This window comes from Mesoplodon densirostris, chromosome 17 (genome assembly GCF_025265405.1).
Source record: "Mesoplodon densirostris isolate mMesDen1 chromosome 17, mMesDen1 primary haplotype, whole genome shotgun sequence".
Taxonomy (NCBI): Eukaryota; Metazoa; Chordata; class Mammalia; order Artiodactyla; family Ziphiidae; genus Mesoplodon; species Mesoplodon densirostris.
Genome location: NC_082677.1, coordinates 25,046,540 through 25,072,065, shown reverse-complemented (window position 1 = coordinate 25,072,065; position 25,526 = coordinate 25,046,540). Strand labels below are relative to the sequence as shown.

Here is a 25,526-nt window from a genome sequence, read left to right as displayed (position 1 = left end):
GTCTCCCCCAGTTCATATGTTGAAATCCTAATGCCTGATGTGATGGTATTAGGAGGTAGGGCCTTTGGGAGGTGCTTAGGTCATGAGAGTGGAGCCCTCATGAATGGGATTAGTGCATTTATAAAAGAGGCCCCAGAGAGCTTGCCCCAGAGAGCATGACCCTTCCACTATATGAGCGTACAGTCACTGGCTATGAACCAGGAAGAGGGCCTTCACCAGCTTGAACCCCTAACACCAATCATTGCTGGATTAAATGCTTTAATTTTGAAAAATTATTGATAATTTGTTAAGTATAATACATACCAGGACCTAGGAAAAATAAGGATGAGGAAAACACAGTCCCTGGCTCTAACCACTTAAAAACCTTCTGAAGGAGGGTAAGACAATTTCACAAGTAATTCAAGGCAGGTTGTGTAAGTACCACACAAAAGGTATAAGCCTAGCGGGTGGAGTCAGAGGAGGAAGAGGTCACATCCACCTTGGGGGTGGGGTAGACTGGAGGAGGAAGCGTTTAGAATGGACTTTTGAGATTGGATGGCTGTGACCTACAGAAACAGGAAAGGAGTGGTAGAAGGGAATGGGTTGCAGATGGCAAGCAGCCACTAACAAAAGTGCAGGGAAGAGCAAGAATGGGCTGTGGCCTGGGAGTAGTTTAGCTTGGCTAGAGTGTAAACTGGGTGCTTGCAGGCTGGGGCATGCTGTGGAGGCCCTGGGTGCCAGGAAGAGTGGGTTGTATTTCAGATTGACAATGGCACAATTTCTGAAGATTTCTGGTCTAGAGTGACCTGTTCAGAGCTGTTATTTAAGAAAATTTAACTCAGCAGTCTATGTAGAAGGGATCAGAGTAGGAAGACTCTGGACCTCAAGCAAACTTCCATTTTTAGGTGAAGATTAGAGATTGTAATGTTTAGGGTAACTTACTTTTATCTTCAATTACTCAAGAATACTATAAGGAAATACTAGGGAATCAGGAGGAATAATTGAATTAGATGAACAGTCTATGAGTTATAGTCAGGCAGATAATCATATTATCTGTATTTCTGGTGGAATACTTTTACTTTGTATGTGTTTCCTTGTGAGTAATTTTGAGTAGAGCAAATGTTTTTGATTGCTATTTTGAGCACTCCTAATTTTTAAAGTACTGTTAGTATTTAATCACAAGGTTATTGTTTTTTCTTTCGTCCTATAACTTCCAAAGGTTTGTTAAGAGGGGGGGTGCTTTTTTTTTTCTGTTGAAATGCACTTCCAGCTTTATAATGTCTATTAGTGGCAAAACAGAATTCATTTCCAGTAACCAGGCTTCTATCAAACCACAGAATTTTAGAGCTGAAGGAAATACAGTACACCAGAATGCTTTTTGCATGTACTAAGCCCCCTATCTCAGAAGGAAGACATTCTACCACGAGTGGTTGCTTGCACAAGTTAGAAATAATATTAGAATCATCCTGCAACAAACATCATGCCTCCACAAAACTGGCTGGGACAGGAAAGAATCCAATTCCTTGGACTGTTCATCCTAATCTATGTAAGTTATGATCAAAGTGTTAACCCCTCCTCCAATAAAATAGGTTACTGCACATACTCAACATGATTCCTAAAATTTTCAAATTTAATTCAATAGCTCCTTATGAATTTTAAAATCAGTTCCCCATGCTCTATCATCATTCCTCCATTTATGATACACATCTATGATAGTAAGTAATAGCATCTCCCATTCATATACTACTTGGCAGCTTGTAGAGCACTTGAACATATGTTATCTCGATTGGTTTTTACAATTCTGTGACGTAGCTGCTATGGTTAGCTTCATTTCACAGATGGGGAGATGCAGCTTCAGAGGGGTTAAGTGACATGCCTATGGTCACTGGCTACAACTGGAAATCAAACTCAGTTCTAGCTACCTGGCTCACAGGTGTTCATTCTGGAGCCACAAACTAACCAGTGTAGGAAAAACTAGGGGGTGGGAGATTTATCACCATTTGGTTCTTTGCCAACCTAGGCAACAGTCAGCTAGTGAACAGTGAACTCACAGAAACGAAAGACTCAGCCTTCTAGACATCACCACAGGAGTTTGCAGCTTTTACCATCCCTCTGAGGGACCTCATAAAAGCTTTAAATAACCAAATTAATTATACATTCATGTACAGATTCACTGATTCATCAAGAATTTACTGAGCTCTGACCAGGTGTCAGGCTCTCAAGCAGATGCCGAAATGGGACATGAATTCTGCTCTTGGGAAGCTTGCCTTCCTGACACACATCAAAGCAAGAGATTGCAGTGTGGCCAGGGCATGCGGACGCCACGGAGGGAGGGGTGAATTTGCTGGGGGTGGGCAGGCTGGAGTCAACTGCTCAGCCTTGCAGGATGACACACAGAAGTGGGTGGTGGGCAGTGCAACCAGAGAGGACAACGTGAGGGAAGGCACAGGGCATGGAAATGCATGTTTAAGAGCTGGGTGGAGAGTGTTCTAGCTTCATTCTTCTCATTCTTCTATGACTGGAGAATTTGCCTTGTCACTTGTAAGATGCATAAACAATAAGAACACTCCGGGCCAGATTAGACTTTTTTTTTTTAACATTTTTTTTGGAGTATAATTGCTTTACAATGGTGTGTTAGTTTCTGCTGTATAACAAAGTGAATCAGCTATATGCATATATATATCCCCATATCCCCTCCCTCTTGCGTCTCCCTCCCGCCCTCCTTATCCCACCCCTCTAGGTGGACACAAAGCCCCGAGTTGATCTCCCTGTGCTGTGTGGCTGCTTCCCACTAGCTCTCTATTTTACATTTGGTAGTGTATATATGTCCCATGCCACTCTCTCACTTCGTCCCAGCTTACCCTTCCCCCTCCCCGTGTCCTCAAGTCCATTCTCTACATCTGCGTCTTTATTCCTGTCCTGCTTCTAGGTTCTTCAAACCACCCCCCTTTGTTTTTTTTTAGATTCCATATATATGTGTTAGCATACGGTATTTGTTTTTTTCTTTCTGACTTACTTCACTCTGTATGACAGACTCTAGGTCCATCCACCTCACTACAAATAACTCAATTTCATTTCTTTTTATGGCTGAGTAATATTCCATTGTATATATGTGCCACATCTTCTTTATCCATTCATCAGATTAGATGTTTTCCCCTGACAATTAATACTGTTATGTTGTTTATTATTGTGACTTAAACCTCATGCAAAACTAAATACATATTTGATACACTTTGAGATTTGTTAGAGGACGTGTATATAACTTTGGGAGAAGAAATGTAATTTTTATCTATTTATACCTAGATAATATTTTGAGATGTTTATTTTTCTTCCTTCCCTCTGATTTAAGCAGATTCCATTTAAAAAAATTATCTCAGGCTAGGTATGTAACAGGGAAGAAAGCAGAGGTAGACTGTATCTTTTTGGCTCTTGCATTTGAAACCAGGGATTGGCAAATATTTTCTGTAAAGAGCCAAATAGTAAATATTTTAGGCTTTGTGGGCTATATGATCTATGCTGCAACTACCCAATTCTGCCCTTGGAGTGCAAAAGGAGTCACAGATAATACATAGATAAACGAATGGGGCTGTGTTCCAATAAAACTTTATTTATGGACACTGAAATTTGAATTTCATATAATTTTCACATGTCACATGATATTGTTCCTCGTTTGATTTTTTTCAACCATTAAAAATGTAAAAACCATTCTTAGCTTGTGAGCCATACAAAAACAGTTGGTATAATTTGCCAATCCCTGTTTTAAACGCTTAATGCCATTAGGAGAATTTAAGAGTTTTGTGGAGCAAGTAAGGAAATTTACCAACATAGGCTAATTACTTGGAAAAGCCTGGAAGAGAATGAGGCTTCCCTTCTTGAGGCCACCTCCACCCTGGTGAGATGGGAGAGAGATCTGTGGGTCCCAAAGTGTTCTGCCATCCTCCTAACCCCCCAAAATCTAATTTTGTTGCCAAAAATCCAAATTAATGAGATTTCATTTGAAAATATGAATTTTGGTCTTCTCTAAAAAACAAGCCTGCATTTTCACATGGCAACAGCTAAGTAGAGACTGCCTTCCTAGTTGGGGCATGACTTCCTGTTCACCTCAGACCCTCCTGGCCTGTGTCCCCCCACCCCCCATCTAGTACCTGTGAGCATTTGGTCTAAACTCTACTGTGCAGAGAATGATCTCCATTGAAACTAGTCTTTTGGCTCTAGGGAAGCTATGTGGTGAACAGGAATAAAAATGTGTGCATCTGAGTTAGAGACACCTAGGCTGAAATCTCAGCTTTGTTCACTGTTAGAAGAGTGACCTCGGGCAAATTACTTACCCCAGTCTCAGAATGAGAACAATAATACATAAACTGAAATGGTGGTTGTAATGATATATCAGAAAATGTATTGAAAGCAGCTAGCACATTCTAAGCAGTCAATAAAAAACGAATCACTAGGATGGAGAAGTTCTTTGATGTATATCTTAATTTTAGACACTGTCTTCATTGTTGCCTTTTGTGGAAGGGCCTAAAGGATCAGTTTACAATCTATCTCATTTTATATTAGATAAAGAAATTAAGGCCCAGAGAGATATGACTGCCCAAAGCCACTCATCAGTGATGGAACCAGGAAGAGGATACGGATGTTTTAGTTCTTGACCTCAGGAAATTTCTCTGTACCCCATGACAGAACTAAAAGTTCTGAATTCTTTTCAAAAAAGCCTTTCATTTCAGAGTCTAGAGATCTTCTAACGGAAGGAACATTGACTCAAGTCTTCTGGCTAATCTGACTATACTTTTAAATTATAACTTCCAAATATAGTGAAATGACGACAGTTATTAGTGGTTAAAGTGCTATCAGTTGTTGAAGTTAGCTGAAATACTCCTGTTCCAAGCTCAAAGACACCCTCGTGTGGTCACTAGAAATAACAATTCCAGCCAAAGGATCAAGAAAAATCTGGAGCTATTTAAAGTTAATGATGAAGTATGGCAGGATTGGTAGATAAGTGTCAAATAATATAATAATAAGAAGTCACTATAATTATATTCTTTTAGGCCCTGGCCAATGGCCTGGGGAAAAGTTATCTATCTCAGACCAAATCTTTAAGGAGACAAAGATTATAATGGATGACTACTTAGGGCTTGATCACAATACGACTCTGTTATAATGAAGAAAAATATTCAACATATGTGGTGACTATATTATCTCAGACCTTTGTAGATTTTCCTCCACTATCAGTGATTCTGAATGACAGAGCATTCTGGGACTCTGAGTGCAACTGCTATGTGTAGGGCAACGGTCCCCAACCTTTTGGGCACCGGGGACTGGTTTCGGGGAAGACAATTTTTCCACGGGGGTGGGGGGATGGTCCAGGCGGTAATGCGAGCGATGGGGAGCGATGGGGAGCGGCAGAGGAAGCTTCGCTCGCTCACCCGCCGGTGACGTCCACAGGCCGTGGACCGATACCAGTCCGCGGCCCGGGGTTGGGGACCCCTGGTATAGGCGATTGCTATGTGTAAGGTAGTTAAACCTGAGGGCTCTGCTGAAATATCTTCTATCAAACTCAGTGGGTGGGAGCAGAAGGATGAGGGTGTATTGGAGAGAAGCTGATGAGCTGCAAATGTTCTGGGTGCTCTCATCATCCACTCAAGACGGTAGGTTCACTGGTGAGTTGGTTAAACAGAAGTAGGTTAGAATGCTTCTTTTGTATTAACAGGTTGACCTAAATGAACAGGCAGCGCCCCCCAAAACTGCTCAAAGAAACAGTATTTGTCCCAGTACAGAAAATCAGTGACAAAAGCAATTGGATTTACTTTTTGTGCCACAAAATAAGGACGTACTCAAAACAATGATTGAGGCATATCAAAAGGACAAGGAAACTGGCTCGAAGGGGTTCCCACTGGATAAGTCTAGAACAATTTGAGCGCTAAAATAAATAAGAATGGCAATAGACTATAAGCTATTAAGTAAGACAGAAATCCATGAAGCCATACTAATAAAAAACAAACGAACAAGGGGAGAAGGGAGAGCACTTCCTTAGCACAGAATGCCAGCAATAAATGCAGAAGGAATGACAGAATCAGACGAAATCACCACTTGGCAACCATAGTAGTAATAATGGATTCGAGCAAGAATCACCAATGGATGATAAAGTTAATGGATGACAGTTTGATGAGAAACAAAATATTTGTCTAGTCTTGAAATGTTTGCTCATGAGACACATGCATTAATTATAAAGGGGAGAAACAGTAACTTCACAGTGGAGAAATACAGCGGAGATAATACCTTGACCAAATATTTAAAGTTAACATCACCAGTAATGGGACAAATCGACATCCTGTGTGTCACCTAATAGGACACATTGAGAAAAACACAGCATCATTTCTGGGATATTCCAACCAAAGATGCATAAACTGAATCAGATAAGCCCAAACTGAGGGATGTTCTACAAAATAACTGGCCTATAGGTTTCAAAAATGTCAAGGTCATGAAAGTCAAAGAAAGATGAGGACCTGTTTTGGACTGAAAGATAACAGAGATGTGTTAACTGAATTGTAACACATGATCTGGATTGTTTCCTTTTGCTAAAAAGGATGTTATTGGGACATCTGAAATTTGTGTAAGTTTTATTTTTGGTCTGTATTCATGAAGAACAGTACTTTGTTATTTCTGTTCTTGTAGTGCCTTTGTCAGATTTTGGAAACTAGCTTTTTCTGACCTCAATAAAGCAAATTAGGAGGGATTTTCCCTTCCTTCATATTCTAAACGAGCTTTTTTTAAAAACATCTTTATTTGAAATTTGTATAAGTTTTAGACATTAATGTAGTATCAACGTTAACTTCCTGATTTTAAGGTCTGTATTGTGGTTATGTAAGAGAGTGCTTTTGTTTTGAGGAAATACTCATCGAAGTGTTTGGAGGTAACAGCGAATCGTGTCTACAACTTACTTTAAAGTGGTTCATGGAAAACAATGTAGAGAGAGGGGTAAAATAAGTAGTTTTAAAAGATGTAATTAGATTTGGTGAAGAAAAGCAAAAGGGTAAATTATTTGTCTATACCTGAGAAGAGAAATTATAAATAGAGCTTGGATTTAAGGCTCTGAGGGGGAATGCTTTTTCTTTCTGTTGTTTTTATTATCAGCTGCCTTGGGTGAACATATGCTCCTGTCAAACTCACCAAAGATTAGAAGATATAGTGAAAAACTCAGAGGTGGTTTTATTTATAAATATAATTTATAATTAATATAATATATAACATATTCATATAATATATAAATAGTAAATATAAAATAAAATAATATAAAAATAGAAATAAGTAAACATAAATATATGTCTGTCTATAAATCTATCTAAATATTTCTCAACCTGAGTTTTGGTGAGAGGAAGAGTTATATTCAGAATCATCATGTCTGTTGCTATTTACTTCTGAGAGAAGTCAGCAGCTTATCCTTACTAGAGAGACCTGCAGCTTATTTTTATACTTCTAAGTAATTATGGGCTATAGTATAGGAAAAAAATCATATTTTAGTATTAAGAGAGCCAGAGTAACAATAATAGCTATTATTTATTGCTGTGAAATAGCCTTATGTATTTGTTGGGGATTCTATGGGTTAACTCAAACCAGACTTAGAACACATGAATTTGTTTCTGACATTATGTCAGGGTCTTCTCCTTCTGGGCAATGACTCTTATGTAAATATGATGGCAGAGTGGTTGAGGTCATGATGACTCACAGTCAAAGGCAGCATTTTCCCCTTCAGCTAGCACAAAACATATTTAAATTTTAGATTTCCCTACTAGAGCTCTATAGATATCGTTGTTCTTTACGGAAAGGATTATTCAACCCATACCAGCAATGTGAAATATAAGACTTTAATAGCATTTACAACAGAAGTATATAAAAGGAAAAAATAATGAAAATTATTCAATATTAGTGAATTCTTTTCATTGTGGGGGAAACCCACTGTGATATCATCAGAGCACTGTCAAGAAAGACTTGACAATTTCATTCACAACCCGGGCAACTGGAAAATCTCATGAGAAAACTGTAACTAGAATATTTATTTCTGCCCTAAATGTACTTAGAAAACCAAGCACATATTTTTGAGGTATTCAGTCTAGGAATTAAACAGAAGATACATTTAATGGATGCTATATAATCATCACTGGCCTAATTATCATCATTTTGCATTTGGTAAGGGTCATGTTTCATGAATGTCATCCTGAGTGCAAAACAAAATAAACCTGACAATAGTCTTGGCCTCCAGGAAACCCTAACCTGGAAGGTCATCAGCTGTCACTTGGAAGGTAGCCGTCAATATTACAAAAAAAAAAAAAAAAAAAATCACACGGTCATGTTTTTTGCTTAGTCAGTATTTCTCCTGGGGTATTTCCCTTATTCCTAACATGTGGTTCAGATGGGACTGATACAGTTCTCTCTCAACCCAAACTCTGGAAGTGGAGAAATGACCTAGGTCTGACCACTTAGGAGTATCCCATCATTTTGGTCACAGTGATCGGTTCAGAGATGGGCATGAGATCTCAAAGACCAGTTGGAGCACTTCTGAGGACTTCTGATGAAATTACTGGCAAAGACACTCACTCCCTTTTGGTTGGGATTACCAGCTATGAGAACCATGCAGAACCTAATGCTACCAGGGCCATCTTTGCCACCAGATGGAGAAAGACTGTAAGAATAAAGCCACCTCAGAAAAAGCACAAAGAAGAGGACAGAGTCTGTGTCCCGTGACACATGTTGAGCCTTTGGTTTGAGCTGTGCCTAAGGCCTGGGGACTTCCTGGTTATATGAGACAATAAACCCCCTTTTGTAGTTTAAGTTAGTGTGAGCTGAATTTTTGTCACTTTCAGTACCTTTTCTTTTTCCATAATGAATATGGAATCACATGAAGTAATAGGTCCTCTCTTCAAAGGTATGGAGGGAAACTATTCTTTTAACTGTCAACTTAACCCTAGCCTTCCAAATATATTCTCTTTAGTCATAAATGCCATGCAACGAGGCTGTATCATGAGTCAGGATTAGAATTAGCATAAGGCTCTTGTCCTAAGAGACCTACTATAGAGGGTCCATGGTGAACTGGAGCAAAGAAAACCAGGAATATAGAGACCAGCAACTTGCTAACGTATTAAAAAGATTTTGAAAACATTTAGGGACTATTGGGTCAAACACATTTAAAACGTTTCTTTACTGGGACTTCTCAAAGCCAGATATTTACTTATTGTAACTTCATCTCTAAGCGTCTTCTAGGTTATACAGTATTTTCCAACAGTGTGGACACGGCTTCCTGACTAAAAAGGGTTCTGAGAATATGCTTTCAGGAACATCTGACTCTACGTATTTCTAAATAGTTTATTTGTCCTGATCATTTTGCTTGATCTCTCTCCTCTCCTTAGCAGCTAACCATTTTCATGGTTTCAGTGAAAACGTCCATGCTAAAGATCACTGGAACTCTTGCCAGCTTGAAGTTCAAGTCCAATTGTTATTTTCCAATTACTGACTGTGCAATGTCAATGGAATATCTCACCATTACTTCAAACTCAGCACAGTTAAAATGCCCTAACCCTATCTCCTCTCTGCTCTCCTGACTCCTTCAATGGTCTGCCAGACACCCACACTAGAGACATGCAGAACAGCTGCATCCAGCATAGGCCCTGTGGAGGGTCAGAGGCTCACACCTGGCCATACCTCAGCCTCCCGGTTGCCCTGCTCCACTCAGGGCTCTTTTCCAGACCTCACATCACTACCAAGTCCATGCTCCTAATACATCCTTCACTACTCCATACACTTTCCTTATGCAATGACCTTCAGCAGCTCCTGGGCACAGGGAACCTAAAAATCTCACTGGGCCTTCACACGGCCTGCTTCCTCCTATTCAGGTGACTCCTTATTGCATTACTGCCCCCCAAACACCATTTGCTTCCCTTAAGCTTGTCTTACAATATGCTACAGATACGCTTAAGACAGACCAAGGGTTGCCAAGAAGGTGAGCTTTCTTTCAACTGCTTTTAAAAAGTCCCACGCCAGCAAGACTGTGCTGAAAGTAAATCACACACTGTCTTCTGAAAATCTCCCAGCCTGTATGTTTCTGGTGGTCCCAGACCCAGCTCGTACTCCTGCCTCTGGTCTGGTGTACAGTCCCCTGTTTTCTTGGGATAGTTGGTGTTGAACCTGGATTTGCCCTCTGGGCTTTGTGCTTGCATCAATTCGGCCGTGATATTTGCTCACTGCTCCTCTGGGATTTGCGGTGATCCAAGCCTATGGCACAATTCGTCCTCTTATTAAGGAAACACACAGTGCTCATTCGTATCTATTATGCCTGTGGTAATTTTTTTTTTTTTTTTGGATTGTCTGGAATGCCCTTTCCTCTCCTTTTCAACTATCCAAATACATAAATAAAATAAAAGTTCAACCAAAGCCCCGTCTCCTTTGCTTATGAATTTCATCCGCATTGGTGCCTCTCCTCTGAACTACTACAGCACAGGGCTCAAACTCCACAATTTAACATTGAACTACACATTCTTTTGTACCACTGGCTGCTGTTTCATGACTATCAGTCTCACCTCCCCAATTATATAGTATAAACTTCCTGAAGGTAAAAACCACGCTTCATAGTTCAGTATTCTTTGACCCTCCACAGGGCCTATGCTGGTGGCTACAGAGTAATGCTCCATGGGAACACTCTGGCTGGCTGATTGTCAAGTGACTCAAATATCTATTGCTGGTCCATAACGTCCTTAATTCAATAGATGACAACCTGCCAATGCCACAAAGAAACTCTCCAGCTTGGATCACCATCATCTCTTTAGGAAATTATGGTTTGTTGACTTTCCTAAAGCCAGGTCTAGAGTATAAACACTGCTGTTATGTGAGAATCAACTAGAAATATGGGGGCAGGAAGACAGAGTTTTTAAGGAACTGAGATTCAACTAATAGAGCCATTAGATTGTAGACATAATGACACGACAGGAAAACTTCCCCAATGAAAAAGGTATTTATGATGACAAATACGTAATTATATTTGGATCTATAGGTATCAATTGCTGCTTGAAACTTGGGAATGCTGGAAGGCTCTTCATTAGTACAGATTGAGATTATACTTAAAGGTTTTCACTTTATTCACAGGCAGACAATTACTGGTAAATCAATTCATTAAAAATGCAGTGACAGTTATTTTGTGGGTATACAAACATGGCTGAAATAGGATCGATACTCGACAGGTTAAATAAAATCATGGGAACACAGCGTTTTGTAAAAAAAAAAAGCAACTTCTAAGTGAATAAAGTGCCAGCTTTGTCTGGGACAGACCAGCTAGTCTATTTCCTCTAGCTTTTGTGTCCCAGCCAGGCTTCTGCTCTGCCCTGCAGCTTGTGGGCTTCGCACTCCCACCCTAGAAATAGTACACTCTTCTCTCTGGGACCAGTGCTTTCAGTGTTTTTTTAATGGAGAGAACAGAGAACATTGATGGTTTAGTTATCAGGCAATCATGGAGGAAATATAAGGGCTGTGCTCTGCCTGGAAAGTGAGCAGTTATTATATAGAAGACCTATTCTCACATCTCTATCTTCCCACAGCATATCCTAAGAGGTTCAAATGAAACTAGTTCTAGAAAATCATTTTAACCCGTCAGGTCTTGTGCTTTTCAACGTGCTTAAACTTTTAAATGAGACAACACACTGAACCAGTGCTGTTCTAAAAGCTAACGTGGTTAAGCAAAGTACTAGCAAGTGAAATGATCACAGATTTAATATAACCTATCTGTCACAAAAGGAATGATGGAGTTTCTTTATTTTTCTCTGTGCCACCTGACCTCTGCTTTCTTTGATGTTCTTTTGCTTTATCACAAATACTTTAAATTTTTATTAACTTTTAATTTTATATAATTTTTAAAGATTACTTTCCATTTACAGTTATTACAAAATATTGGCTATGTTCCTGTGTTGTACAATACATTCTTGAGCCTATCTTAAACCCAACAGTTTGTACCTCTCACTCCTCCAGCCCTCTCTTGCCCTTCCGCACCACTGGTAACCACTAGTTTGTTCTCTATATCTTATCACAAACACTTTTTAAAAATGATATTGAGACAGGTAAACACTTGGGAGTCTTGCCTTCTCGCAATCACAGCACTACTGTCTTCACCGGTGACTGGAACTGACGATCACCCTTGTTAAATTTGAGAGACATCAGTTTTCCTCTAAACATTCCACAGTGATTCACCTACATCCTTGAGGATAAGCTGTATTTATGTGTGGGTCCTGTCTTTCGACGTCTCATTTTTAAAACAGAGATGAAAGATTCCGCAGAGTTAATCATTAGCGCTGGGAAAGGAAAGGTTGATGAGATCATTGCTACACAATGGTAAGGTTGTTTCGTGGTGATGATGGATACCCAGTCAATCCACTCTTCTCCTCACTGACTCATACCCTCCTACCCCACACCTGTGACTGTCATTACCCCTCTCCAGCTTGCTCTTCTAGAAACCAAGTTCAGATCCTGCTGCCTTGTTCACTCGAACAACATGGAAATTTTGCAACATTTTAACCTATTTTATTTATTTATCAAAAGAAAGAGTGTCAGGGATTTAAGAAATGGTGTAAGAATCACTCAGAGTTCTGTTTTCTATTATTAACATTAAACAGCACCCAAGAAAGATTCTTATTACTGTTTGCCACAGAGCTGTATAATATTCCTTGACTCCGGACTTCCATGGGAACCAACATGATCTGATGGGATTATACAGAGACAAATGCCTAGTTTTAACGCCACTGGCATTTTCAGGTTTTGGCAGGGGGAGGGCACCCTGGATACTTGACTAAAGGGTGAAAGTTGATACAGCTGCCAGGGCCGGAGTGCATGGTGGTTAAAGAGCGCACATTACAGAACCACTGACTCTGCCACTTACGAGCCCTGTGACCTTGGTCCACTTGCTTCATTTCTTTGAGCTTGAGTTTCTCCATCTGTGAATTACATCCCTGGAGCATTCTCTTACCCTCAAAATATACCAAAGGTTAAGACTTTTTTTTTTTTTTTAACTCTCTAAACAAATTAGCTTTCTTTACCTTCGGAGTTTTTAAGATTTGGAATTAGCTTTACATTCTCCACTTAATGCAACAATGAAAGATGACATGGCAAGTGCCATTTACTGTAGTCAACTACTATTATTCCTGGTTTGGCAGCCACTGAGTCATTTTATTTTTTTATTTTTATTTTTAAAATTAATAGGTTTTTTTCATGTTGGCTATGGATGTCCAATTGTTCCAGCACCATTTGTTGAAAAGGTTATCCTTTCAGTAAACTGCTCTGGCACCTCTGTTGAAAGTCAATCGGCTGTATGTCTCTGGGTCACTTTCTGAATACTCTAGTCCATTCCATTGATTTATGTGTTTGTCCTTTTGCTAACATCATACCATCCTGATTACTGTAGTTTTATGTTAAATCTTAAAATTGTGTAGTATGATTCCTCTAACTTTATTCTTTTAAAAAGTTGTTCTGAGTATTTTTGTTCCATATACATTTTAAAGTCAGCTTGTTATCACTATAAAAAAAATCCTACTGGGATTCTGGTTGGAACTCTCCAAATCAATTTGGTGAGAATCGACATCTTTATTATGTTGAGAATTCTAATCTGTGAACTCTCCTTTTACTTAAATCTTTGGTTTCTTTCACTAGTGTTTTGTAGTATTCAGCATACATATCCTATACATGCCTTGTTAAATTTATACCTAAGTATTTCATTTTTGGGTGGAACTGTTTGTAAATGGTATATATATTTTAAAATTTTGGTTTTTAATTGCTAGGATATAGAAATATGATTAATTTTGGATCTTGCTAAGCTCACTTATTAGTTGAAAGACGTGGTTTATTTTGGGCGTTATTTGCTTTTTCTTGGTACATTCTGTGGGATTTTCTAGGTAGGCAATTATCTTGTCTACAAATAGTGACAGTTTTATTTCTTCCTTTCCAATCTGTATACTTTTACTTATTTTTCTTGTTGTTGCACTGGCTAGGACTTTCAGTCTGATGTTGAACAGGAGTGATGGGTGTATGGGTGTGGTTGTTCCTGCCTTATTCCCAATCTTAGGGGGAAAGCACTCAGTCTTTCACCATTAAATATGTTGCTAGCTGTAGGGCTTTTGTAGATGCCTTTTGTTAGGCTGAAGAAGTTCTCTTCTATTTCTAGTTTGCTGAGAGTACCCACTTCCTTTTCAGATGACCTTGAGTCAAGACCAGGAGACTCTGGAGGAAAAGGAGAAACACATCTAGTTCAATGGTAGTTCAAATTCTGGTCTTCCTCAATCCATGTGCTATCACTTCTTTTTCAGAGACCTCAAATAGTTGCTCAATGTATCCTGTCCGGAGTTCATTGCTGAATTCAATGGAAAAGACAGGGTAAGTGTGTGCTTACTCCATCTTATTCATAACTAGTACTCGAGTCATTTCAAAGTGAAATAAGGAAAATTAACCAGTTTCTTCAGTTCTATTAAAAAATATGTATTTTTTAACGTGTCTAGGATCCAAAGATGAGTTAAATGAAATCTTTGTTTCATGGCTACTCTTATTCCTCTTATCTACCTGGTGAATTTCCACTTGTTATTATTCTAAACCAAGTTTTAATTTTTATCAAAGTAATCAATGTAAATAGTTTAATAAGCCAAATAGTACTACAAGATGTATAACAAAAACAGCAACCTCGAGCTCCACCATCTTCACCCCCTAATTCCCACTCCCCAAAGGTAGCCAGCCACTTCAACCCTGCTTACTATGTCTCCTGCTATTTACCTTCATATTTCTAAATAATATTCTTACGTTCTCTTTATTTTTAAGTTTCAGACATTATCTATTGACTTCCTACTATGAAGGGTAAGGATTATTTCACCTATCTTACCTAGAACATACATTACTCATGTTCCCTCCCCTTATCATCCTAATAGAGTGCCATCATAAACTTGAGTTAAATCAATATTAATTGTTTACTTTATTATTACTGTTATATGGTACTATATTACTATATGCAATAATATATGTTACTATATATTTCTAATTATAATAATACATATTACTATATAGTTATTATACTATTACATACTATTATTATATATAATTTTTCATTTTTCCCACTAATATGTACTCTTTACTAATTCTTAGCTTTACTTTATTTATCTCTCACTAATTGTTCCCCAAATTCTCCAGCAGAGCTGTAAAATTCTCGCAATATAGTTATTCTATCACATTGCCAGCTCCTTTTTTTCCCCTCAAGACATCTATTCTTTCTGGAACCCTGTTTTCCCACTTTGCTTTGGAGTAGTTGTTTTCAGGCACAGCTGTTATTCTAGAACATCCTTTCATGATCATGCTGGGAATTACCTTTGCCTCTTCCCTGGCTAAGACCACTCTTTCCACCCTTTCTTCTTCTTTCTTGATTTATTCCCTCCTTTTGTATAAAGAATGAAAGTTTTTTGAGATTTGCATGTTTAATAATGTTTTTAGTCTACCGTCACACTTGATTAATAGCTTGGCTGGGTATAAAATTCTCAGTTGGAAATAATTTTCCCTTTAGCTTCCAATGCTGCTGTGGAGAAGCCTAATGCTATTAGGATTTACAGTACATTTTATATAACCTGTTTCCCACTTCCCTCAGCTTAGAAGTTTTCAGTTTTGTCTCTTTACCCACAGGGTTCTAAAATTTCAAGTGAATATACTTTGGGGTGTTTGCGTGAGGGTGTGTGTTTTCCAGTTATTAAATAGAACATCTGTCCTGTAGTTTAGTGAAATTTTCTTAAATTACTTTTTGAGTCATTTCCTGCCCTTTCATTTTCTGTTTCTGGAATTCTTATTAGTCAGATAAGACTTCTCTCTTCTATTTTCAATTTCTTTGTCTTTTGGGAGAGTTCCCTAATGTACAATCCCTTTTATTAATTTATTTCTGCTATTACTTTTTAATTTCCAAGAGATCTTTCTTATTCTTTGAAGGTTACTATGTTAAAATAGCACTATGTTTCTGTTTTATAATATTTTCTCTTACCTCTCTGAGAATATCAATTATCACTTTATGAAATGCTTTTCTGCTTTCTGTATCATCTCTATTTCTCTGTTCATTTGTTTTGATTTCCATCTTTTATTTAAGAGGCTATCCATTAATATTTAAGAATAAGGTATTAAAAAGTAGATTGAAATTTTTGTTTTCTGTTTTTTGTTTTTGCATAAAGTAGGGCTTGCCAACAAGTGGGTCTTCTTCTAAGGCTAGTAGGGAGAAATTTCCAAATGTCAGCATCAGAAAGGCTTTTCTCTAGAGTCACAGATGTAGAAAACAAACTTATGGTTACTGGGGGTAGGGGGAGGTAGGAATAAATTGGGAGATTGGGACTGACATATACATAATACTATATAGATAACTAAAAAGCACCTACTGTATAGCACAGGGAACTCTACTCAATACTGTGTAATGGCTTATATGGGAAAAGAATCTAAAAAAGAGTGGATATATGTGTATTTATAAGTGATTCACTTTGCTGTACACCTGAAACTAACACAACATTGTAAATAAACTACACTCAAATAAAAATTTTAAAAAAATCACTTGATGGGATACAAGCTTTCCCATGGATAAGCAATGTACTAATTTTAATGTAATTTTGTATGTTAGCACATTTTTACTGATCTCCTTATAAACTGAATGTATCTCAAAAATGATTGTTTCATCCTATAGACTGTATTATTTGTGTATATTGACTCAAAATGATAAGAAAACAAATAAAAAAATGTTTTCCTTAAAAAAAAAAAGTGAAAAAAAGAAGACTTTTCTCTTGGGCATGTCAGTTTCCAGAAAGGATTTTCCCAGTCTCCTGCTTAAGGGATATAAATATGGATGCCAGCTTCATGAGATCTAAATAAGGAAAGCAGACTTTCACTTTATCTTCTTGTTGGCTACATGGTCTCACTCCTGTCTTAAACTGTGCAGATCTCCACTGTGGCTCCCGTCTCTTGCAAGGGTAGAGGACAGCCGGCTGCCCAGGTGCAGAAGATGGAGGAGAAAATCTGTATTTCTAAATGGCCTCTATATGGGCTTTCAACTAATCTGCCAATTTTCAGTGCTGCCCTGTACTCTAACCTTCTTTGGAACATGGTGTCTTCAAGTCCTGACGCTTTATGGGCTTCCACAGAGTAAAGCTTGCGTCTCCCCCCGGAGGAATTTTAGGGTTTTAGTTCTCTCCAGTCACTAACTCGGTCATCACCTACACATGTATTTTTCAATCCTCCAAAGTGTTGTTGCATCTCTAATTCTCTTTGTCCTTGTGGTTTTGTACCTTTTTTGATCCTTTATTGTTTTCTTACTGGGATTTTGGTAAGAGGCAAAACTAAACCTGTATTCGATTTGTCAGGAGTCCCTTTCCCCTTCCATAAAAACCAGATTCAGGTATTATTTTATCTTAAAACCACTTCCAAAGATAGAGTTAAGTATTCTTTGCCGTCCTCCGGTCCCTTAATCATGCTTCCATCACTTTCTTCACCACACTGCACCATAGTTTATTTGGTTATAGTGCTACTTGACTGTAAGTTCCCTGGGTCTGTAACTGTCTTATTTATTTCTTTATCCTAGTGAGTCTAGGTGATCAACGAATGTTAATTAAATAAATAAATGTAAGAATGGGTGGAGCTATTAAAAGGGAGAGGTTAGAGATGGCACTTGTGGCCTGACCTTGTAAGGAAACAGAAAATAAAAAGAGAGACATTTTTAGAATGTTATAGAGACAAAAGAACACTGTATACAGAAAAACTAGGAAAGACAGCTCCAAATTGGGCTTGCTCTTTACTGTTCTCAGGACTCAGGCTAAAGATGATGTATACTTCACTGTGTGTTTTTTGGTCCTGTTCTAAGTTGTCTTTTGAATAAGGCTAAACACTATAATCCTCTGCTGACAACTGTCCTATCACTGATTTCCTGCTTTTCTTCAAGCTGACAAGTTTAGGCCCAGACCATTTTCTCAATTCCTTTTTTGGGCCTGACAAAACTTTTCCTAAACAGGATTATAAGCAAAGCTCACTTTCAACACTAAGACAGATGATGAATTATGTAACTCACTGGGTCATGATGTAATATTAGGTGTTTGGGTAACACTGATTCCTTATAATTTGGCTGTGTTTCCATGTAAGTGTTAAAGAATTCTGTAGCCCAATATTACCTAACTTCTGAGTTTCTAATTTTTATTTGCTTACTAAATACTTTGTGCCAAGTATGAATGCATTTCATTCTTACAACAGCTTGTAAAGTACAATGGTATTGTCTTTATATTATGACTGGAAAGTGAAAATTAGAAAGAATGAGTAATTTGCCGAAGATCACTTAAAAAGTGGTACGTGGATTTGAACCTAGGTTTGACCACTTAAAATTTCATGCTCTTAAACAATAGGCTATACCACTTATAAATAAAATTACAATTTTCTCTATAAATATAACAGCAAGGTTTTATTTCTATAGCCATTGCGATGTGTTGATTATACATAACTATATACATAATGAGCTTAGAACCACAAAAATTCTAGAGCCACTGATTGTCAACATATTCATTGCATTTGATATCTCAATTTATAACTGATATATTACAGAATTAATTTGTTTTCCTTATACTTTAAATAAATATTACTAAGATTACTTCTTTACTTGCTGATTATATTGTCAAACAGTATGCAATGGGGATATAGTATATAAAATAATGATCTTAAGGTCTGTCATGAGAGAAAGGAGTTGAAATATTTCTGCTGATGATGATTTGAAAAGCAATTACCTGAGTTTAGGCCTTTTCTAAAATGTAAAAGCTAAATGATATTTCTATTTTTAGCATTACTTTAAAACTCTAATACCCATGATTTTCATAATTTTTTTAAAAAATAAATTTATTTATTTATTTATTTATAGCTGTGTTGGGTCTTCGTTTCTGTGTGAGGGCTTTCTCTAGTTGTGGCAAGCGGGGGCCACTCTTCATCGCGACGCGTGGGCCTCTCACTATCGCGGCCTCTCCCGTTGCGGAGCACAGGCTCCAGACGTGCACAAGCTCAGTAGTTGTGCCTCACGGGCCCAGTTGCTCTGCGGCATGTGGGATCCTCCCAGACCAGGGCTCGAACCCACGTCCCCTGCATTGGCAGGCAGATTCCCAACCACTGCACCACCAGGGAAGCCCTCATAATTTTTATGGTTATCTTTTTTGTTGGATACACACAAAAGTTTAATGAAAACTCATGGCCTCTTTAAACTCATAAACTTGTTGATTTGCTTGTCTTGGGAAGGTGGTTGCTGATTTAATTTTAGTTACATTTAGCAATTACTGACAAATCTGTGATCCAATGGAAGCATTACTTCTGGAGGAATGTAAAAATCGACTGGCAATTTCCTTCTGAAAGAGTTTATAAGAAAGGAGGCCCTTATGCATGAACCCATGAGTGTTATCCCACTTGAGTATAGACTTCTCTCCAATTCTTTGCTCAAACTGAATTCTTTGTTCAAGAAGAGCGTTGCTAATCTGTAACTGGGACAACTGTAGGCTTCCACATCTCCCAGAGATATCATGACACCATCTTATCTGTGTTCTCAGTACCTCTTTCCCTTTTCTTTTGCCTTTCTCTCTTCTTAACCACATTTCCATTGTCTTATTTCTGAAGGACCCTGCAGTCAGGTAACTGTCATAATTCTCCTTGGGGAGTTAGTTAAAGGCTTAATCAAGCCAGGGGCATGCTGGAAGCGGATTGTACTAGTTTGCGAGAGATGCTTACTAAATATTCAGAGACTTTGTGAGTAGATTGTTAACCTCTGGTAGCTTCAAATCAGCCATGGAGGGAGTATTTACATCTTGAAAACTGGCAAACATTGTAAACTGCCCCTCACCTGCCAGAGTGCTGGGCTGTCAGCACACTACTGGGTAGTACTCTCTCCAGGGGATCCTGCATTTTCATTAGGTAAGCCTGAACACCTTATTCAAAGTCTAGATTCAAAATGAATTTCTATGGTTGGGATTTCTCTAACAGCAACAAACAAAGGAAAAATCATCAGAGGCCTTGCCCAAGTGTTACCACATAGGCAAATAGCTAGACCATCTTGATGAAAACCACTTCTACTGATATATCACTAGGAGATATGGTGGGAAATTATAAACAAAAATTTTAAGAAGTATTGCCTTTCTGGGCCAAGGAAGATTCCGAACGATATATGTACATATAACAGTCCTATAAAATGTGTATCACTCTATAACAATGAGCCACTTAATCAGACTGTTAAGTGTTTTCAGAACTGCTGACCAACACTAAGAGTGAAGTACAAGAGTGGACTATGCTCCTTAAGAAGAACAAAGAATTGCAAACTTTCACAGAAGATCTGGAGATAATGTAGCTTGTAGAGTCAAAAACTAAATTTACTAATAGAGTACCAATTAAATAATCTTGTGGTTTCCAAAACTGGAAGTGGGCCTTAACATTCTTAAAAAATCATAAGGGGGCTTCCCTGGTGGCACAGTGGTTGAGAGTCCACCTGCCGATGCAGGGGACACGGGTTCGTGCCCCGGTCCGGGAAGATCCCACATGCCGCGGAGCGGCTGGGCCCGTGAGCCATGGCCGCTGAGCCTGCACGTCTGGAGACTGTGCTCCGCAACGGGAGAGACCACAACAGTGAGAGGCCCGCATACCGCAAAAAAAAAAAAAAAAAAAAAAAAAAATCATAAGCGTTGGATGTGTAAAGAAAAGGCTAGGCCTAGTTACCAAAGTACAGCAGATGACATTTACTCATATTCCTAGAATATCTTCTTTGAAAGATTAGAGGTGCTTAGTATAAACTGGTTATCTTTTCTATGTATTTTTGTCTATGCCTCTCTCTATTTTCAGTATTTACCGTATCTACTGTGTACCAGGCAGTATCTTAATTATAAGGATCAATAAGTTCCAGTCCCACACTGTTTCAAAGATTCTGTCAAGTTTTAAAGTATACAGTTAAGGAAGTATTATTCAAAGGCCTCAAAGAGATTCTACGAGTAATATATGAATGATTTAGTTTCTGATTAGTTTATTGTAATTAGACAATAACATTTGAAAACTGTAATCTTTTAGCCTTTTTGCTCCCATAAGAAGAGTCACCAGGAGCTTTTTAGAGAAGATGATTTGATTTCTGAGGAAAACTGTGGTGTAGCCTTCTTGGGAGGAATCCAAATGTAACTAAATAAAAATATGAAAACTATGCTTTATAGAGAACACTATAAAACCTAGTCAGAAAAATTTTGCTTATAATTAACCTGTGCTTCTGAAAATATCGAGTCTAAAAGTAGTAAATATGAGTTCTTAATAATGGGTTCTTAGACTACAGTTATAGTGATACTTTGAGTTTGTTACAGCTGTTTACTATAAGAAAAACACATGTTCCTATCAAAGCATGTAAAATTAATGAACACATTTTATATGAAGCTCAAAAAATACTCTCTTGGGCTTCCCTGGTGGCGCAGTGGTTGAGAGTCTGCCTGCCGATGCAGGGGACACGTGTTCCTGCCCCGGTCCGGGAAGATCCCACGTGCCGCGGAGCGGCTGGGCCCGTGAGCCACGGCCGCTGAGCCTGCGTGTCTGGAGCCTGTGCTCCGCAACGGGAGAGGCCGCAACAGTGAGAGGCCCGCGTACCGCATAAACAAACAAACAAACAAACAAAACTCTCTTGCAAGTTGTACTCATTAAAGAAAACTATCAATGAATACATTAAACAAAAACAAAAACAAAAATTCAAAGCAACAATGGCTTCAAAGCTAATACCTCAAGAAGGCTGAAATGTAGCAAAGTCATAAAGAATAGGGATAAAACATGTAACTGACAGTTTATCTAAAGATAAAACAGTTCTTTTGACACCAGGCAAAGGAATCAGGGAAAGATGGGGGTCAATAAGTGGCGAATGGCATGGCAGATTTTCTGCCTGGCCTTCACTGTTGACCTAAAGGAGTATCTCATGACCAGTAGGAACCACTGAAGAGACCTGTATAAATCTCCCCTAACAGCAGGTCTGAGGCTGCCACAAACTACTGGAGCGTAAACCAGGCCTTTTAATTTCTATGATGTAAAGTAAGTCCATTTGGCCACTAGATGGAGATCAGGTTACTCTGCCATTGACAGGGAAGCTGCTGGCAGTCAGGAAGTGATAGATAGGTATGGTACTGAGAACCTATTCTCTTTTCTCAGTACTTCTATGGAAGGTATTTTCCAAGAGCCCAGATCAGGAGTAGACCAATGTTGAATAAAGGGTCCATAAATGAGGAGTAGGTTGACGGACTGATTAGGAAGGTAGCTGTAAAAGACACATTTTTGCTTGTTATTACCATGGCTCCTGGAATGATTCATATTTAGATTTGGTTGTACAAACTACTTGTAAATAGTAACATAAGCTGGTCTAAGTAAAAGCAATTAAGTATGCTGTCTTATTATTTACCAAGCAGTGAGGAGGAAGAGATGTGACCAAAAGTCACAACAACGGCAGATTATTTGGACAATGACTTCTGTCTGTGTAGACATAAAGATATATGCTCATAATTTGCTTCTCAGTTTGAGTATGTATGTAAGTGTATATTTTCAATATCAACAAAATGGATCAAGGAACATCAGAGATGGAAGGAGAATGTTAGATAACATTCTAATTTTACAAAAGGAACTATCATTCAATTCTGAATTATGTAACTTTATTACTGAATAAGTCTTATTTTTATTATAGCTGCACTTTGAACTGGAGACATAAAGTTATACATTTCTTAGAAAATGTTTGGTTTGTAGAAGAATCAGATACTGCCTTGTATAATATAGCGGAGTATTTTGATTATTTTTGAGATGTTAGATACTATATTTCTGTTCATTTCTAACTTAGGAACTATATATATTCATTCAATACTTATTTAGTTACAACTGATGAACTGAGACAGTTAAAAGAATTCCATTTGTTGTCAAAAGGCTTCAATTTTGTATATATGAGTATAAACAAGCATATTTGTCTACTGTGTACCAATCATCATGCTAAGAGCTGGAGATATAAAAATGTACAACAGAGGCAGGAAAGTCACTGGGAAGAGGAGAGTTACATGGTTAAAACACAAAAAGGGGTTAATTTTTGTACCAGTGAAGACCCGTTATCAAAATCACGAGTGACACTCCTTTTAAAAGTTCTATTGTCAAAGACAAACTTAATTGTTATAACCTTGTTATAACACATGAGAAACTGAAATAAAATATAAGAAATTCGAACACAATAGTACTTACTATTAGGCATCAATTACTGTAATGAAAAGAGGAGCTTAATTCAAAGGGAGAAGAAACTAATCTTCAGAATAATGAAAGAAGCAGAACCATAGTTAATTAATTTTCTAATTACTCTTATGGATAGTGACCAACATTCAGCCTGTTACTGTGATAGATCCACTGCACTTAATGACATGTTTATTTTAGAGTAATACATTTGTTTTAGCTTAATTAAATTAATATACTCATACCCTTTCAAAAGGATTTGGGGCTGCTGGCCTATATTGGTTTGCAATTTTCAAAATGTTCCTATAATCTAGGAATATGTATTAATCACTTACAAATACACACACACACACACACACACACACACACACACACATATATTTCTCCTCTAAGGAATAACACAAAAATAACCACAGAAAATAGTCATTGTTAATCAGATATCAATGGAGTAATTTGTAGAAATTTCTTATCTTGTTAACTGGTTCTTTACAGAGCAACAGAGTTGGCAGGAACCTACCTTTCTTTTTGCTGGATAAAAATGAAATGTAAACAAAGAAGTTTTCCTCTGAAGGTTAAAATAAATAAATTACAAATAAAAGAAATCCTTTTATAATACGGTTTAGTATCTATGGGTACACAGCCTTCCTCACTGCTCACATTAGTTCCAGACAGCAGCTAGATTAGTTGGTGACTGAGTCATTTCTGGAGCTGTGGAGCTTCCTCCCTCTGTGGTGACCTGTTCCCATATTTCTTGCTAGTGCAGGGTTGGGTCTACTTATTATGGCTGCTAAACTTCCATTCTCTGGAAATGAGGTTGGTAAAAGCACACCTCTACTGGATGCATAGTTCTTCTTCTCTTCTCTAGTCTAAACGTTTTGGCCTTATACTAACGTGCTGCGTTTTAGATGCTCAGTATTTCTGTTTCCTTGGTAGCATGGGGCGATGCTGACGACAATGGCAGAAGTGAGAACAGATGCAAAGGTGGTGCTGGAAACTGATTAATGCTTAAGGTTAAAAAATAAAAGTTGATGATTGTATTTGCATGTTGTGAGGTGAGGAACCTATATATTTAAGCACTGACAGACAAAAAAAGGCACATTTTTACTTTTTCTCTATCTAGAAAGATAGATCTGTCTTTTTCTATTATGAGTCCCAAAATTATTTTAGCTATTTAAGTAAACTACATTTGAGTCACTGGGCCGGGAGTTTCCACGACTGTGGCATTTGCAACTAAATGAATGAATTTATAACTGAACGTGCACCCTTAAGAGGTAAGGTCAATTCAAGTGGTACCTGCATAAGTCTGTCACCTTCTTGTCCAATCATGTTTCTCCATTCCATGAGTGACCGCTGCAGATGTTCCAGTCCAGTTTCCCAAAGCCGGATGCGACCTCCCATGTCAACAGTGACAACGCCACCTTTGCCCCACTCAGCCAGCAGTGCATCTGTGTCCGAGATAGTAGATAGCCACGTGGTATATGGTGAGAGAAAGTCTGATCTGCAAAAGAAATCAGTGTTCAACCAGTGAAGTCCAGGTAATGAAGTTAGTTTAACCTGATTTAGGATCATTAAACTCCCTACAAAGAATTCTCATAGTTAAACAACAAGGACCTACTGTACAGTACAGGGAACTATACTCAATATCTTGTAATAACCTATAATGGAAAAGAATCTGAAAAAGAATATATATATATGTATATGTGAATCACTTTGCTTACACTTGAAACTAACGCAACATTGTAAATTAACTATACTTCAGTAAGAAAAGTAATGTTTTAAAAAAACATTCTAATAGTAAGCACAATTAAAAGATAAGATACCAACAGATCCACATGTAAGGAAAAAATACATAGTTATTTACTGGTTATTTACATATTCCTGTATTTGTAGATCCTGGATGACATTAGCATTCACTGTCAGGAAGAAAGAAACTCTATACCAACTGACACCTCACATACCCTCAGCGCTGGACACACTCCTTAGGGGTCTAAGGTCAGTGCTGAAACTGATGTCTTGTTTACGTGCCTTAATTGCATTTATATTTAATATTTTGCCTTCTCTAACTTAGAAAGTTATATGGATTTATAATAAAGAATTTATATATTTCTCATATTATATATTTCATACATATACCTATTTCTGATATTATATATCAGAAATAGTCATTTCTAGGAGTGCAACTTTTGCCTATAAGAGTCAACTGCACACTTCCTTTACCTCAGTACAGCTTTCACTATACAAAAGAAACACAGATTATAAATTCTAATTACCAGTGTTGGCTCTCTAAATACATC

General features: G+C 37.9%; 1 protein-coding gene across 2 annotated transcripts in view; it reads right to left on the bottom strand.

Annotated features, from left to right (window-relative positions):
- Window positions 1-25,526, bottom strand: part of VWA8 (von Willebrand factor A domain containing 8) — a 359,147-nt gene that overhangs the window by 73,056 nt on the left and 260,565 nt on the right. For both annotated transcript variants that reach the window (XM_060079870.1, XM_060079871.1), the window contains exon 37: window positions 24,526-24,730. In XM_060079870.1, the coding sequence (XP_059935853.1) occupies window positions 24,526-24,730 (205 nt within the window). The remainder of the gene's footprint in view (window positions 1-24,525; window positions 24,731-25,526) is intronic.